Source organism: Dipodomys spectabilis, unplaced genomic scaffold (genome assembly GCF_019054845.1).
Source record: "Dipodomys spectabilis isolate Male_0828 unplaced genomic scaffold, ASM1905484v1 ptg000002l, whole genome shotgun sequence".
Taxonomy (NCBI): domain Eukaryota; kingdom Metazoa; phylum Chordata; class Mammalia; order Rodentia; family Heteromyidae; genus Dipodomys; species Dipodomys spectabilis.
Window position 1 is genome coordinate 50,477,872 of NW_024870679.1, and position 14,805 is coordinate 50,492,676.

A 14,805-nucleotide genomic window follows, 5' to 3' on the forward strand; every position below is an offset into this window, starting at 1 on the left:
GCTCTGGCTCCCAAACTGTGCCTCCCCCCAGGGAGCTCTGGCTTCCAGAATGCATCTGCCCCACGTGTTCACCCAGGACAACGCCCAGGCACACCTTTGCCCTTTTTACCTCTTCACCCCATCTAGCAAGGCACCAGCTGAATTTTCAAAAAGAGTATGTTGAGCTCTTAAGTTCCTTTGGTGGAGAGGGGAATACTGAGTTCAAACTAGGGTTTGAACTCGGAACCCTGAGCTCTCACTTGGCTTTTTTGCTCAAGGCAGCAGTTCTACCTCTTGAGCTCCAGTTCCCAAAAGGGTGTGTTGAAGACTGGCCTGCTCAGGCTCCATCTTCTGTCCCTAGCAACTCCCGAACGGTGCCTCTGTCTCCTTTGTGTCCAAGCTGTTCTCCACAGTCACCTCAAAAATGCATGTCTGACCACATTCTGCTCAGACCTCTTCAGTGGTCTGCAGCATCTTTGGGATAAGAGCCAGACTCCTTGGTGGGCCCTTCAGGGCCACAGTACTCCGCTAACCCCCCAGACACCTGCTGCATTGCCTGAGATCACGCTGTCTGGCCTCCGGCTTCCCACCCGTGCCGCCTTCACTACACCGCAGAGACCGTGGCCTTGCCCGCTGCCCTCCCACTGGCTCGGGGCGGCGGGACAACCAGACCCGAACCCGGAAAGCCCTAGTACACCTTGGTAAAGATGGGCCGCCCGGGGAGCGGGGGTCAGATGCGCTGCGTGGGGGGGGGGGGGTCCCGGGAGCGCGGCCGTCCTGCAGGGCAGCCGGCCGGGCAGCACCCCCGGTCCGCGCGGCAGCCAGCCCGGCCTGCCCTGGGCACGGGCCCCCCTACTTCGCGAGTCCACAAACTCCCTCCCAACTCCCGGTCTCCGTGCCTCGCGGCCGCCCGCGGTCTCTCTCCTCCCACCCGGGGGACCCAGGCCAGCCAGTGGGGGCCGGATCCGGTGGGTGAGGAGGCCAGGTGAGCCCTGAAAGGTGGGGCGGGGCGGGGGCGCCCTGGGGCCCCACCCCGGGATCCGGTGACGCCGGCGCTGGAATTTGACACCGGACGGCGGCAGGCAGGAGGCTGCTAAGGGATGGAGTTGGGCTCGGCCCCCAGACACGGCCCGCGGGCCCCGCCAGCAGCAAGTCCCTCGGGCCCCAGCCCTGGCTGCCACTGGGGCTCGGAGCCCCGCGCCCGAGGTAAGCCCGCCGTTTGCCCACCCCTAAAGTGGACGCTCCCGGGGCCGGGGGAAGGGACAGGACGGCCTTCCTCCTCTCGCTCTCATCCTCCCTCTCCCGGGCCCTCTCAGCACAGCCCTCCGCCCCTCCCAGCCCTTCCAGTCCCCGGGTTAGACTGTGCTAGCCCTGCTGCTCCGCTGCCACTGCAGGGCACGGACCGGCTGCCGCGGCCTCACTTTGGGCTAGAAGAGGTGCCGCCAGGTGCACAGCCCTGGGCATGAGCCATCCGAGCTGCCGGAGGAAGTCGAGCACTGGCCCCAGGAAAGGCGCCTAGAAGAAACCTCGTGCGGGACCCCCCGTGGTGAGTAGTGGGCCGGGGAGCGGGATGGCAACCGCGGGAGGACCCGGCAGCCGGCCTGGCAGGCAGGAAGAACGCCGTGCTCCTGGGCGCCCCCTAGCGCAGAGGCTGCCTGGCCGGGCCTGCCCTCCATCCCTGAGGCCGGTCCCCGGCCTGAGTCCAGTTAGCCAACAGACACGCACCTGGCCCTGGGGGACCATTTACTACAGGAAGTGGGCGGTATGTCCCACAGATGTGCAGCCATTCTATGTGTTGTGACCCACAAGGAGGAGGCTAGCTAAGGAGGCCTCGTGGCTTGGGGGTCCCCAAGGCTTGAGAGCGCAGGCCAGTGGGGCTCACAAAAGCTGGCAGCACTCAAGCAGGCTAGCTGGTATGGGGAAGGATGGTTGGTGGGGGAAACGAAGCACAAGGCTGGGCCCTACAGGAGGCTGAAGGAGAGGGCAGGCCTAAATCAGCTCTGAGAGTAACTCAGCTTTACAGCCAGGCTGCTACGGAGGGTTGGCTGGCTCTCTGGGGTGGGGGAGGGAAAGGAAGGGGGAGAGGCTGAGACCTGAGAGCTCTGAGGGTACTTTTAAAGCCCACCTCCCCCTTTGAGTTCTGCACGGACTGGCAGGCTCTGCCCCCTGGTGGCCATCAGAAGTCATGGCACAGTCCTTGTGTTTTCAGATGGACCATCAACCCCAGTAATCTGGCTTCTAAGAGACATCTGTAATTAGAAAAGAGGGCAGAAGTGGTCCAGAATAGAAATGACAAAGGAGCAAGTTACACAGGCCTTACTGCCATTAGATAACCCTCAGAGTGACCATCAGACACTCTTAATTCCCCAGGCCTTTGCTTCCTGCCCTGTGATGTAATGGCTCGATGTAGGACCTAGAATGGCCAGCTACTACCTCCAGCCAGTCCTGGAAGCTCCAGGCCTACACCACAGAGCAGAAATGTTCTGGCAAACAGATCCCCTCTCATCACAGCTATGTGGCTCTACACTTGTGACCTTAGACAATCTCTGACCTTCTTCTAGTCTTGTTTGCTAATCTGGAAAAAAGAAATTAAACCATTTACCCCATGAAGTTGTGAAAGAGGAAATAGCTCCATGTTACACATAAGTAAGGTTCACAATGCAACTACTTCTGCTGAGTTTGAATCTAGCTACCCAAATCTCCTAGCTTAGAGACACTTAGGTGGAAGGATGATCTCCCCAAAAGATAACTCATCCCTCAGTTTGCAAACCACATGGAGGGTTGGGAAACATGTCAACAAAGGCTGATGGGAGCTCCTGGTGTTGCTAGAGATGGAACTTGGACTTGGAGACCACACAGCTTGGAGACCCTACTGTCCCTGGCCTAATCGACAGGTGAGTGATTTTTCCCAGCAAATCCCAGCTGGTATCAAGAGAAGGTGACTTGATTGGGGAAGGAAGAAGATGGGACCTGGTCAGGGGTCAGATGTGAGAGGGGAAATAGTCAAGGAGGCTGGAACGAAGCGCAAAGAAGGAACAGGGCTTCTCTGGAAGGGCCGTGAGTCCAGGCGATTCTTTCCCTGGGCTCCAAGAAGCGGTGCACCCATTATTCTTGAATCTAAGCTCTTCCCGGACTCCGGCCACCCAAGTAGGAGCCCGCGCCCATCTCTGATCGCGACTCCCTGAGTTCCTCCCTCCGCAGCCCCGGCCCGGTGCCATCTTCTTCCTCCCTGACGCTCCACTTGGTTGGTCTCTTGCGCAGCCTGCCCTGTGGCCAACCCTGGCCGCCCTGGCTCTACTGAGCAGCGTCACCGAGGCCTCTCTGGACCCTGCACCCCGTAGCCCTGCCACCCGTGAAGGCCCCGCGCCAGTGCTGGCGCCCCCCACCGGTACCATCCCGGGTAGGTAGGAGCGCAAGAGGGCGGCCCAGGGATGGGGCTGGGCCAGGGCCCCCGCGTGTGACTCAATCTCCTTCCAGGGGGACATTCGGCGCGTTTGTGCGGCGCAAGAACCCGGCGGCCACCGCCACAGTCTCCCCAACCCGCACCGCCGCCGCCCGAGTCCCCGCTGCAGTCACTTCCCGCCGCTGCCCACCGAGGGGGCCGCGCGGCGCGAGCGGAGACCCGGGGGGCCCGGCAGCCGGCGGCCGGGGCGCGGAGCTGCCGCCTGCGCTCGCAGCTGGTGCCGGTGCGCGCGCTCGGCCTGGGCCACAGCTCGGACGAGCTGGTGCGATTCCGCTTCTGCAGCGGCTCGTGCCGCCGCGCGCGCTCCCCGCACGACCTGAGCCTGGCCAGTCTGCTGGACGCCGGCGCCCTGCGGCCGCCCCCCGGCTCCCGGCCGCTCAGCCAGCCCTGCTGCCGGCCCACTCGCTACGAGGCAGTCTCCTTCATGGACGTGAACAGCACCTGGAGGACCGTGGACCGCCTTTCTGCCACCGCCTGCGGCTGCCTGGGCTAAAAACGCTCTCCAAGGCCCTGCAGACTCAGCCTTCACCCGTGCATCCGCCTGGCCTGGGATCCCGACTCCCCAGGGCCAGCAGCTAGGCATGGGAGGCCTCGGAGCTGAGGTTCCAGCCTGGTGAGGGACAGACACCAGCCCTGGAGAGATGAAGGGACAATGGATCTGCAGCCTCAAAGCGCTCACCTTGCGATTCCAGCCCTACAGACACCAGAGAACTCAGCTATGGAGACCGAAGGACAGACTTCTTACAGACTCTGGCACTGGTCAGGCCTTGGACCTGGAACCCACATCCTCAGGAGAATTCAGCAATGGCCCCGGGCCCTAGAGGAACAGAATCTCCAGGAGACACATTGCAGTCACATGTCTGAAAGTGCCTGGTGTGCTGGTGCTTGTACCTACTCGTGGGAACTGGACCCCTATTTATTATTATTTCTAAGTTATTTATTTACCTTGCTGGTTTGTCAGATCTGTTTCTGGGCGCGAGGGATGGGTAGGAGGGGCTGGATGGAGATGTGCCCTGACTTGGCCAATGTCACATTTCACACTGACTCAGCAACGATAGGCCTGGCCCAGATCTCTTGCTGTTGCCTCAGCCCCCACTCTGGGATGGGAAGCTGAGAACGCAGCCGAGTGGGTAGCAGAGGTCTATTTGCAAGCCGCCCCATACCTTCTGCACTTAGGTTCTGTATTGCCCATGGGAAAAGAAACCACAGCGCCTTCTGTGAGCAGTTGTACTCTTGAGGACCCTGCTTTGTGAGGACACAGACAACCACGTGTTGCCTCTCCCCACTGTCACTGATTAGTGGCTTACCATCCAAGGAACTGTTTTGAAGGCACCTGACCAGTGCAAACACTCCCTCTGCTTGCATATGGTCCTGCACAGGGAGCTCACTACCATCATTCCATGAAGTAGCCCAGGGCAAGAAAGCATTTGAAGACAGGCCAAGGGTAGGAAGAGGGTACACTGGAAAACTGGTGTAGCATAATGAAGCACAGAGCTTTATCAGGAGGATACAAAGGCAGGAAAGAACAGAGGGCCCCAAGGGACCTACAGTTTGGGTGATAAACAGGATACTCATTTATTCATCCAATAAATACTGGGTAGGTACTAAGGACACAGAAGTGAAAAGAACATAATCCTACAAGGAGAGACAGACAAGTAATCCTGTGCATAATTATTTAAATACAATTTCATGAATAGTATGTAAAAGAACGGAAAGGTAAGAGGTACACACTTTCATCTGAATGGAATATTAGTGCTGGGGCTGGGAAGGTGACTCAGTGGTAGAGTGCTTGCCTTGCATGCATGAGGCCCTGGGCTCAATTCCTCAGCACCGTATAAGCAGAAAAAGCCAGAAGTGGTGCTGTGGCTCAAGTGGTAGAGCCCTAGCCTTGACATGAAGAGCTGAGGGACAGCACCCAGGCCCAAAGTTCAGGCTCCACAACTGACAAACAAAAACAACAACAACAAAAAAAAAAACGTGGAATATTAGTGCTGACCCTGGTCTTTCAGTCCCCAGTCACCTCCCAAAGACCAAATGATTGCACTGAGAGTTTTGGGATTGTTGTTTTTTTGACCAGTCCTGGGGCTTGAACTCGACCTGGGCACTGTCCCTGAGCTTCTTTTGCTCAAAGCTAGCACTCTACCACTTAGGCCACAGTGCCACTTCAGGTTTTTTCTGTTTATGTGGTACTGAGGAATTGAACCCAGGCTTCATGCATGCTAGGCAAGCACTCTACCACAAGCCACATTCCCAGCCCAATTGAGGGTTTTTTTTCCCTATGCCCTTTGCATTTGTATTTGAGAGACCCATGTGATTTTTCTTCTTGTTGGGAGGCAGTAGGATGTGGTGGCTGGAGTGGAGGAGGGAGGTCTGAGCATGGATCTGAGAGCTATCTGCACAGAAGCCATGGTCAAAGGATGATGAGAGCATCCTCAGAGTGAAACAGGGTTGAGGGTAGGGTACAAATCCTTCTGACGAATTTCTTCCCGTCTTTCCATGAGCCTGCCTGCTTTGGTACAGGTGCCCCATAACCCAAGCTAGTGAGGAGCAGCAGGAGCTCTGAAGGCTAGGCCCATTTGGGGTCAAGAAGGTAAGCTGCCTGCCTGTGCTTCCTCCTTTGTCCCTTCACTGCCTCAGATTCAAGATCCTAAGTTTACACACACACACACACACACACCAAAGAAAACAACACCATGTAGCCAAACATGGTGGCACACATCTGTAACCTATAATACTAATATTGGAAAGACTTAGACAGGAGGATCTTGAGTCAGGACCTGTCTGGGTTTCATATGGAGCCTTTATCTCAAATAAAATAAAAATAAAGCTGAGTGCCAAGGGCTCACACCTGTAATCCTACTCAGAAAGTTGAGATCTGAGGCTCTCAACTGGAAGTCAGTTTAGACAAGAAGGTCTGCAAGACTTTTTTTTTTTTTTAGCCCAATCCTGGAGCTTGAACTCATGGGTCTGGGCACTATCCCTGAGATTCTTTTTTTTTTTTTTTTTTTTTTGTCTTTTATGGGGCCTGAACTCTGGGCCTGGGTGCTGTCCCTCAGCTCTTCAGCTCAAGGCAGGCACTCTACTACTAAGCTACATTCCCAGCCCCTGTGAGACTCTTACCACCAATTAAACACCAAAAAAGCTGGAAGTAGAGCTGTGGCTCAAGTGGTAAAGCGCTATCTTTGGGCATAAAAAGTTCTGGGAAATAGGCAGGTGCTCATGGCTCATGCCTGTAATCCTAGTTACTCATGAGGCTTAGATCTGAGGATCATGATTCAAAGTCAGCCAGGGCAGGAAAGTTGGTGAGACTCTTATCTCCTCTAAACTACTCAGAAAAGCCAGCTTTTTTCCCCTCCCCTTATGGCTCAAGTAAGAAGAATACTAGTCTTGAGCAAAAAAAGTTCAGGGACAGTGCCCAGGCCCTGAGTTCAAGCCCCAGAACTGACACCAATAATAATAATAATAATACAATAAGCCAAAAGAGAATCTTGCAAGTTTGGGGCTGGCAAGAACATTCCACCAATTCTGGAGTGATCTGGGCTAGGGAGCACCCAGCCAAGGACACTGAAGCCCAGCCTCGTGTCCACATCCTCTAGGTCCTGCCAGTCAGTGTACATTGCTGCTCTTAGAGTTAGTCCAAGGAGAATGATGGAGGCCACCTTTGAAAATGCTCACAGATGGTCAGATGAGAGGCCATTCCAAGTGCTGGCTCTTGATACTGGCCAAATTGCCAGTCCCTGAGTCTATCCCTAACTCAAAGATACATTGTAGGCCCTGGAGAGCTTGTGCTCAACATCTCAAAGTACTAGAGGAAAACAACAACCTCTCCCAGAATGCATTTGCACAAGAAATAGCCTGTTTGCAAATCAGAACAATCCAGAGCCCTCAAAGGGAACAGACTGCAGAGCTGCCCCACCATGTCCAACCTCACAGAGTAACCTATTACATGATCACGTCAGGATGCCCATGGGGTCCTGAATCTGGTAGTGCCATTCACACTGGTCTCTGTTTCATATTTGTGAAACCACAAATATTTCCTCTTCAGTGGTCTAGAACTAGGGCATGGTTTTCAAAAGGGTATCCGTCTTACAAGACAGAAAACTATAGGCAACTTAGAAATGACTGCTTTTCTATCTACAGGAAACACCTCAACCTCTCTTCTCAGTCCACTTCGTCTGGATGGATTCATTGAATCATAGTTCCAGATTCCACTTGCTGCCCCTGCCCAAAGCTTCTGGGACTGACAGATGCTCTTGTCAATGACATTCTTTCTTGTCTGAGATTGCCATCTTGTCTCCATCTAGATAGCCCTGTGACACAAATTATGTGGATTAGCATTATTGACTGAAGTCTCAGCTTGGAAAGAAAAAGCTGGGTAGAAGATCGAGTATCAGAAAAAAGGTTTAAAAGAATCTGTGTCAGGTGATGGCCTATTGTCCACTAGAGTGGGTCTCAATCTGGGTTGGAGTTTTGGGGTCCTTCAAGCACTCAGTGAAAGCTATGTACCTTCCCTCCAAAGTGTCAGAAAGGTCACTAAAGCATAAGTCTGGTAAACAATTTTAGGAACATCTATAGGCTTTCTGAAGCTCATAGCCCTCATATACTGATATCTTATTCTATCTATAGTCAATGTCATGTAGCTGGATTGATTCCTCCATCTGTACTCAGGCAGGCTCCCATTATTTACTGTTATCCACTCTTCAATCTTTTTCTATCTTATATCTCCTTTCCTTCCATATTTATACTGGCTCAAATACATCCCATCACTTAAAAATTGATGTTGTGCCAGGCACCAGTGGCTCACACCCATAATCCTAGCTACTCAGAAGGTTGATCTATGGATTGTGGTTTGAAGCCAGCTGGTCAAAAAAGTCTATGAAACTCTTATTTTCAATTAATCACCAAAAAGCCAAATGTGGAGCTGTAGCTCAAGTGGCAGAGTATTAGCCTTGAGCAAAAAGAAAGCTCAGAGACAGTGCACAAGCCCTAAGTTCAAGCCACATGACTGGCACAAAAAAAAATGATGTTATGGGCTGGGAATGTGGCTTAGTAGTAGAGTGCTTGTCTAGCATTCATAAAGCCCTATCGGTCTGATTCCTCAGTTCCACATAAACAGAAAAAAACGGAAGTAGCACTGTAGCTTAAATGGTAGAGTGCTAGCCTTGAGCAAAAAGCTCAAGGACATTGCCCAGGCTCTAAGTTCAAGTCCTAGGACTGGCACACACAAAAAAATTGATGTTATGATGAGAGAGGGAGAGGGTGGTGGGGGGAATATGTCTGTTTGTCTGTTTGCACCCGTCCTTCATTGAAAGAGCTTTTGTCATGCTCACTGGCAGCCTCACCTGTTAAACCTTAAGTCTATTTCTCAGTTTGTAGTCCTTGGAATGCTCAAGAATGCTCAATGTAAGGTCCGCTCCTGGATGGCGAGCAGACTCCACCCTCCTCGCAGCAAAGTCTCCACCCAGTACCTGCGTTACCTAGGCAACTGGGACACCTGGAAGAGGTCACATCTGCATCCGCTGAGGTCACATCTGAATTTGATGTGGCCACACCTTTCCCCGCCCATACCCTACATAAGGCCTAGCCCAGGCCCAGACGCTCTCTTGCTCTTCTTTTCTAGCTCTCTTTTTCTCGCTCTGTTCTTTTCTAGCTCTTGCTCTTGCTCTTCTTTTCTAGCTCTCTCTCTGCTCTAGCTCTTCCCTCTCTCTTTCCCAGCCACGTGGAGTGCCAACCTTGCCTGGTCCCAGCAGGTCTACTGGATAAACCTACCCCTTACCTGAATACCACGTGAGTGCTACTGTTCTTACCCCTCTCTCTGCTCTTTTCTAGCTCTTTCCTCTCTTTCCCAGCTCTCTCCTTCCCAGGCCTTTCCCAGCCACGTGGAGTGCCAACCTTGCCTGGTCCCAGCAGGTCTACTGAATAAACCTACCCCTTACCTGAATACCACGTGCGTGCTGGTGCTGTTCTTACTCAGCTACCTCTTTTTAAAAACCTAACACTCAATTGTGCCAGTCCTCCTTGGTTCCGGTCATGGGGCCTGAACTCTGGGCCTGGGAGCTGTCCCTCAGCTCTTCAGCTCAAGGCTAGCGCTCTACCACTTGAGCCACAGCGCCACCTCCTGCTTTTTTTTTTCTTTTTGCTTATGTGGTGCTGGGGAATCGAACCCAGGGCCTCATGCATGCAAGGCAAGCGCTCTACCACTGAGTCATCTTCCCAGCCCCTGCCAGTCCTCCTTGGAATCCTGTATTCCTTTGACTTTCTTGATCCCATGTTCTCCTGGTTTCCATGCTTTCCTCCAACTGCTCATTCTGACTACTTTTGAGTTCCTCTTCCTTTCTCTGCTTCTTCCCTGGGACTGGGACGCTGAAATCAGTTATCTTCCTCCCGCCACCATCTCTGCAGGGTTGGTTTTTGTTGTTGTTTTTGTTGTTGCTTTTGGTCAGTTGTAGGGCTTGAACTCAGGGCTTGAGTGCTGTCTCTGAGCTTTTCTGCTCAAGGCTAGTGCTCTACCACTTTGAACCACAGATCTACTTCTAGTTTTCTGGTAGTTAATTGAAGATAAGGGTCTCACAGACTTTCCTGCATGGGCTGGCTTTGAGATCCTTAGGTCTCAGCCTCCTGAGTGGCTAAGATTACAGGCCTGAGCTACCAGCGCTTGGCTTCTTGGCAGCATTATATATACACTTCTGGTTGCATTGGGCTAGTTGTGCAATTCCAAGACCAGTGAGAAGCATGTGCTACATCAAAATTTAGCAAATAAAAATATAGGATATCGTATTAAATTTAAATTTCAGATAAACATGAACATTTTCCTTTTTTTTTTTGTCGGTCGTGGGGCTTGAACTCTGGGCCTGGGCGCTGTCCCTCAGCTCTTCAGCTCAAGGCGAGCGCTCTACCACTTGAGCTATAGCGCCACTTCCGGTTTTCTGGTGGTTTATTGGAGATAGGAGTCTCACGGTTTTTCCTGCCCGGGCTGGCTTTGAACCGCGATCCTCAGCGGGCTGGCTTTGAACCGCAATCCTCATATCTCAGCCTCCTGAGTAGCTAGGATTACAGGCGTGAGCCACCAGCGCCCGGCTGAACATTTTCCTTTTAGAACATCCCATGTGATGATTCGGACTGAACTTTAAAAAACATGTTTGTTGGAGCTGGGAAGGTGGCTCAGTGGTAGAGCACTTGCCTTGCATGAGGCCCTGGGTTCAATTCCTCAGCATCACATAAGCAAAAAGATAAAACCTAGAAGTAGCGCTGTGGCTCAAGTGGTAGAGCGCTAGCCTTGAGCTGAAGAGCTGAGGGACAGTGCCCAGGCCCAGAGTTCAGGCCCCATGACTGGACCCCCCACCAAAAAAACCACAAAAAAACATGTTTGCTGCTTATCTGATATTTAAATTTGGGACACTGGGTGCTCTCAATTTTTTTCTGATAATCTTATTCAATCACATTACAATTCAAAATTCTTATATTAGTTGGGTGTGGTGGTAAGTGCCTGTAACTCTAGCTCTCAGGAGGCTTAGGCAGGCAAATTGAGAGTTCAAGGCCAGCCTGCACCAACATAAAGAGAACTTGTCCCCCAATTCTAAATAACAAAACAAAATCTCCATATTAGACTTTTCCTGTGGGTTTCCTTCTGATTAAACCCAGACTGGCACAGAGCCTTTTTGACAGAAACAGCAGCATGAATAAAGTTAGAGAAGTATGAAACAAGATCCTGTGTTGTGGCTGGGAAGGTGGCTCAGTGGTAGAGTGGTTGCCTTTCATGCCTGAGGCCCTGGGTTGGATTCCTCAGCACCACATAAGCAAAAAGAAAAAAGCTGGAAGTGGCGCTGTGGCTCAAGTGGTAGAGCCCTAGCCTTGAGCTGAAGAGCTGAGGGACAGCGCTCAGGCCCAGAGTTCAGGCCCCACGACGGGACCCCCCCCCAAAAAAGATCCTGTGTTGTCAGGATTGAGAATGGTCACTCATTAAGATGAAGGACTTTGGAGAGCGTATAAGGTCTTGAATATACCCAGGAGCTTAGACTTTGACCTCTGGGAGCCACTCAAGGGTTGTAAGGCATGTTTCAAATGGCACTGGCAACTGTGTAGCATGGATGAGAAGAGGTAAGACAGGGACCAACTAAAGCCATGAGTCATGGCAGTAGAGCTATGCAGGCAACACACCCTGGTGGCTGGAGATAGGGCAGATAGCATATGTAAAGACAGAAGAGAATTAAGGCACCAAAAGGCATCATTTAGTGACAAACTGATTTTGGAGGGTGTGATGAAAGGGCAGAGTCCAGTGTCTGGCTTGGGTGACTGGCAAAGAAAACATGGGATTGCTATCACATGACAGTTTGGTGAGGTGTGGAGGGAGCAGGGTTTTTTGTGTTTGTGTGTGTGTGGTTTGTTTTCACTTTATTCCCTTTTTCGGGTGCCAGACGAGGCTTGAAATCAGGGCCTAGGTGCCATCCCTGAGCGAGTACAGGGGTCTACTTGAGCTGCACCTCCACTACCAGCTTTTTGGTTTTTAATTGAAGATCAGAATCTCAATGGACTTTCTTGCCCATGCTGGCTTTGAACCACAATCCTCAGATCTCAGCTTCCTGAGTAGCTAGGATTATGGGCATGAGCCACCAGCACCAGGAGCTTTATTCCTTTTCTTAAAATAACTTTTTGTTCACTGTCCCACTGTCTCACTTTAGCATTTAACTCAGTCAAGTTCTTGGTGAACAGTGAATGGCCATGAAGACCAAAAATGTGTTTTTTTTGTTTTTTTTTGGGTCCGGTCGTGGGGCCTGAACTCTGGGCCTGGGCACTGTCCCTCAGCTCTTCAGCTCAAGGCTAGCACTCTACCACTTGAGCCACAGCGCCACTTCCGGCTTTTTTCTTTTTGCTTATGTGGTGCTGAGGAATCGAACCCAGGGCCTCGAGCATGCAAGGCAAGCGCTCTACCACTGAGCCAACTTCCCAGCCCCCAAAAATGTGTTTTATGGTACAAAAACCCAAAAGAAAATTAATGGGTTAATTAGCATAAAAGAAATCTAACTTCTTACATCATCAATCCCTTTCCAAGGATAAAGAATGGATATTATCACAGACAAAAACAGCAAGTATTTGATAAGAAGTACTTGATAATAATTAACAAGTGAATACTTGCATATTGTTGCTGGGAATGTAAATTAGTACAGTCATTATGGAACACAGTTTGGAGGTACTTCGGAAACCTGGAAACAGAACTACCAGGCTGGGGGTAGAGCTTAATAGTAGAGAACTTGTCTACCATGTGTAATGTCCTGGGTTCAATGCCTAATGAGTTCAGTTTTGTTCATGCTCAATTTAAGGTACCAGTGACACCTTCAGGAGGCACAGAGGCTGGAGGCAGCTGAAGATGTGAGTCTGAAACTCAGAGCAATCATCATTCCCCACTTGAAACCCCATCATGGTTCCATATTGCACTTTTCCTTCAGCGTTCAAACTCCTACAAGAGTCTATTGCATCCACCTTGTCTATTTTCCAGGCTCTCATCCTCTCCCTCTCCCTCACCCCACAAATATTCCCTTAAACTCATCAGAAATGACTAGTGTTCTTTAAACATTTTCTTTTTTTTTTTTTTTTTTAAATCAGTTGTGGGGCTTGAACTCTGGGCCTGGGCACTCTCCCAGTGCTCTTCAGCTCAAGGTGAGCACTCTACCTCGTGAGCCACAGGCCACTTCCAGTTTTCTAGTGGTTTATTGGAGATAAGAGTCTCACAGACTATCCTATCTGGGCTGACTTTGAACTGTGATCCTCAGATATCAGCCTCTGGAGTAGCTAGGATTACGGGGCTTGAGACACCGCCCCTGACTAAACATTTTCTTGATAAAAGACTTAATGAGTAAAGAGTACTAATGGATTTTGTTTGACCAATTAAGTGAGTATTCCCCCTTCCCAGTTTTCTCTGTTCATTCTTCAAGCTCAGATCAAGTATCTATCTCCTCCTCAGGGAAGCTTTCATTCACCTTCTCAGGCCTCAGCAGCTGCTGCGAATGCCAATTTCCTCAACTTTTAATCATTTTTTTCTTCCCTGATGGAATAACTGGCATGAACTGATATAAGGACAACTGGAAGGTTGAGAGGCCGGGACCTCGGCTGGAGCCTGCAGATCAGGTGTCTGGGTACATGCTGCCCCCTTAGTTCAGCTTTCTCCAATCTTGGTTTCCTCATCTCATCTAAAAATGATGAGTTAAAATAAGCCCAGCTCAGATTGTTGAGGGAATTGAAGATGAGGGGCAAAGTACTGCCCCTAGTACTCAAATGTGAGTTGTTGGTTTTTTTTTTTTTTCATTTGTGCCAGTCCTGGGGCTTGAACTCAGGGCCTGAGCACTGTCCTGGGTTTTTTTGCTCAAGGCTAGTGCTTTACAACTTGAGTCACAGTTGCACTGCCTGCTTTTTTGATAGTTAATTGGAGATAAGATTCTCTCACACCTCTAATCCTAGCTACTCAAGAGGCTGAGATCTGGTTCAAAGCCAGCCCAGGTGGGAAAGTCCACGAGACTCATCTTCAATTAGCCTCCAGAAAACCGGAAGTGGCACTGTGGCTCAAAGTGGTAAAGTTCTAGCCTTGAGCAAAAGAGCTCAGGGACTCAGGGACAGCGCTCAGACTCTGAATTCAAGCCCCATGACAGGAATCAACAAACAAAACTCCTAGGCTTTCTTGTCCGGGCTGGCTTCGAACCACGATCCTCAGCTCTCAGCCTCTGGAATAGCTAGAAGCTAGAATTGCAGGTATGAACTACCAGCTCTAAGCAGTGAGCTACTTTTATTCACATTACACATAAAAAGTTCTTGAGTCACCTGAGCACTGTCCATGGTAGGTAGTTTCCTGGTTGCTTATTGGGAGTCCCCAGCCATCTATTTTCATTATTATTTTTTTTAATTCTCTTCACTGGGTGATGTTGACACCCCCATCCCCCAGAAGCACTTTCCTGTCAGCAGTGGGGCATCAGAGTGTCTTGACCCCTGCTTCCACCTCCATCCATTGACCTCCACCTACCCACCCACCCAGAGTGCTGAGCCTCAGCCCACCTCGTGGGGAAAACTAGGCAGGTGTCTCCGACGCTGTAGGCCTGCAACTGTCACCGCGGCTCTGGTCCCCCAAACCCACGTGTTCCCAGTCTCCCATCCCAGGCACCGCCTTCCGGCCAGGCGCAATAAGAACTACACTTCCCAGGGTGCATAGCGGAGGGGCCTTGGCTCCGCAGGGTCCTCGGGTGGCGCGCCACTCCGACGCCTGCTGGGAGCGCGCTGGCAGGCGCGAGATCCGGGGCCAAGGACCCGGAATGAGTTTCCGCGTAGTTCCGCTGGGTCGTGCCGGGCTGTGCCGGGTCTTGTCGGGCCGGGCTAGAATA

General features: G+C 51.5%; 2 protein-coding genes across 3 annotated transcripts in view; both read left to right on the plus strand.

Moving 5' to 3' along the window:
* The window catches only part of St3gal3 (ST3 beta-galactoside alpha-2,3-sialyltransferase 3), a 193,256-nt gene extending 179,381 nt beyond the window's left edge, over nucleotides 1-13,875 (plus strand). Inside the window, exon 13 of the transcript XR_006147704.1 lies at nucleotides 13,866-13,875. The gene's annotated coding sequence lies outside the window, so the exon portion shown is untranslated. The remainder of the gene's footprint in view (nucleotides 1-13,865) is intronic.
* On the plus strand, nucleotides 1,416-3,935 carry Artn (artemin). Of its 2 annotated transcripts, XM_042681904.1 has the most exons (4): nucleotides 1,416-1,525; nucleotides 2,809-2,873; nucleotides 3,241-3,379; nucleotides 3,457-3,935. In XM_042681904.1, exons 2-4 carry the CDS (start codon nucleotides 2,811-2,813, stop codon nucleotides 3,933-3,935), a joined length of 681 nt encoding a protein of 226 aa, XP_042537838.1. In that variant the 5' UTR covers nucleotides 1,416-1,525; nucleotides 2,809-2,810. The 2 variants fall into 2 exon arrangements, with proteins under 2 accessions (XP_042537838.1, XP_042537830.1); XM_042681896.1 differs by lacking the exon at nucleotides 1,416-1,525 and having other exon boundaries at nucleotides 2,735-2,873; nucleotides 3,214-3,379.
* Nucleotides 13,876-14,805: the final 930 nt, after the last annotated feature.

Excerpts from the sequence above, each read along its gene's own strand:
- Artn (XM_042681896.1), top strand. The coding sequence starts at position 2,811 with ATGGAACTTGGACTTGGAGACCACACAGCTTGGAGACCCTACTGTCCC. Across the intron at positions 2,874-3,213 it reads GTCCCTGGCCTAATCGACAG|GCTCCACTTGGTTGGTCTCT; the intron begins GTGAGTGATTTT and ends TTCCTCCCTGAC. Across the intron at positions 3,380-3,456 it reads CCCCACCGGTACCATCCCGG|GGGGACATTCGGCGCGTTTG; the intron begins GTAGGTAGGAGC and ends ATCTCCTTCCAG.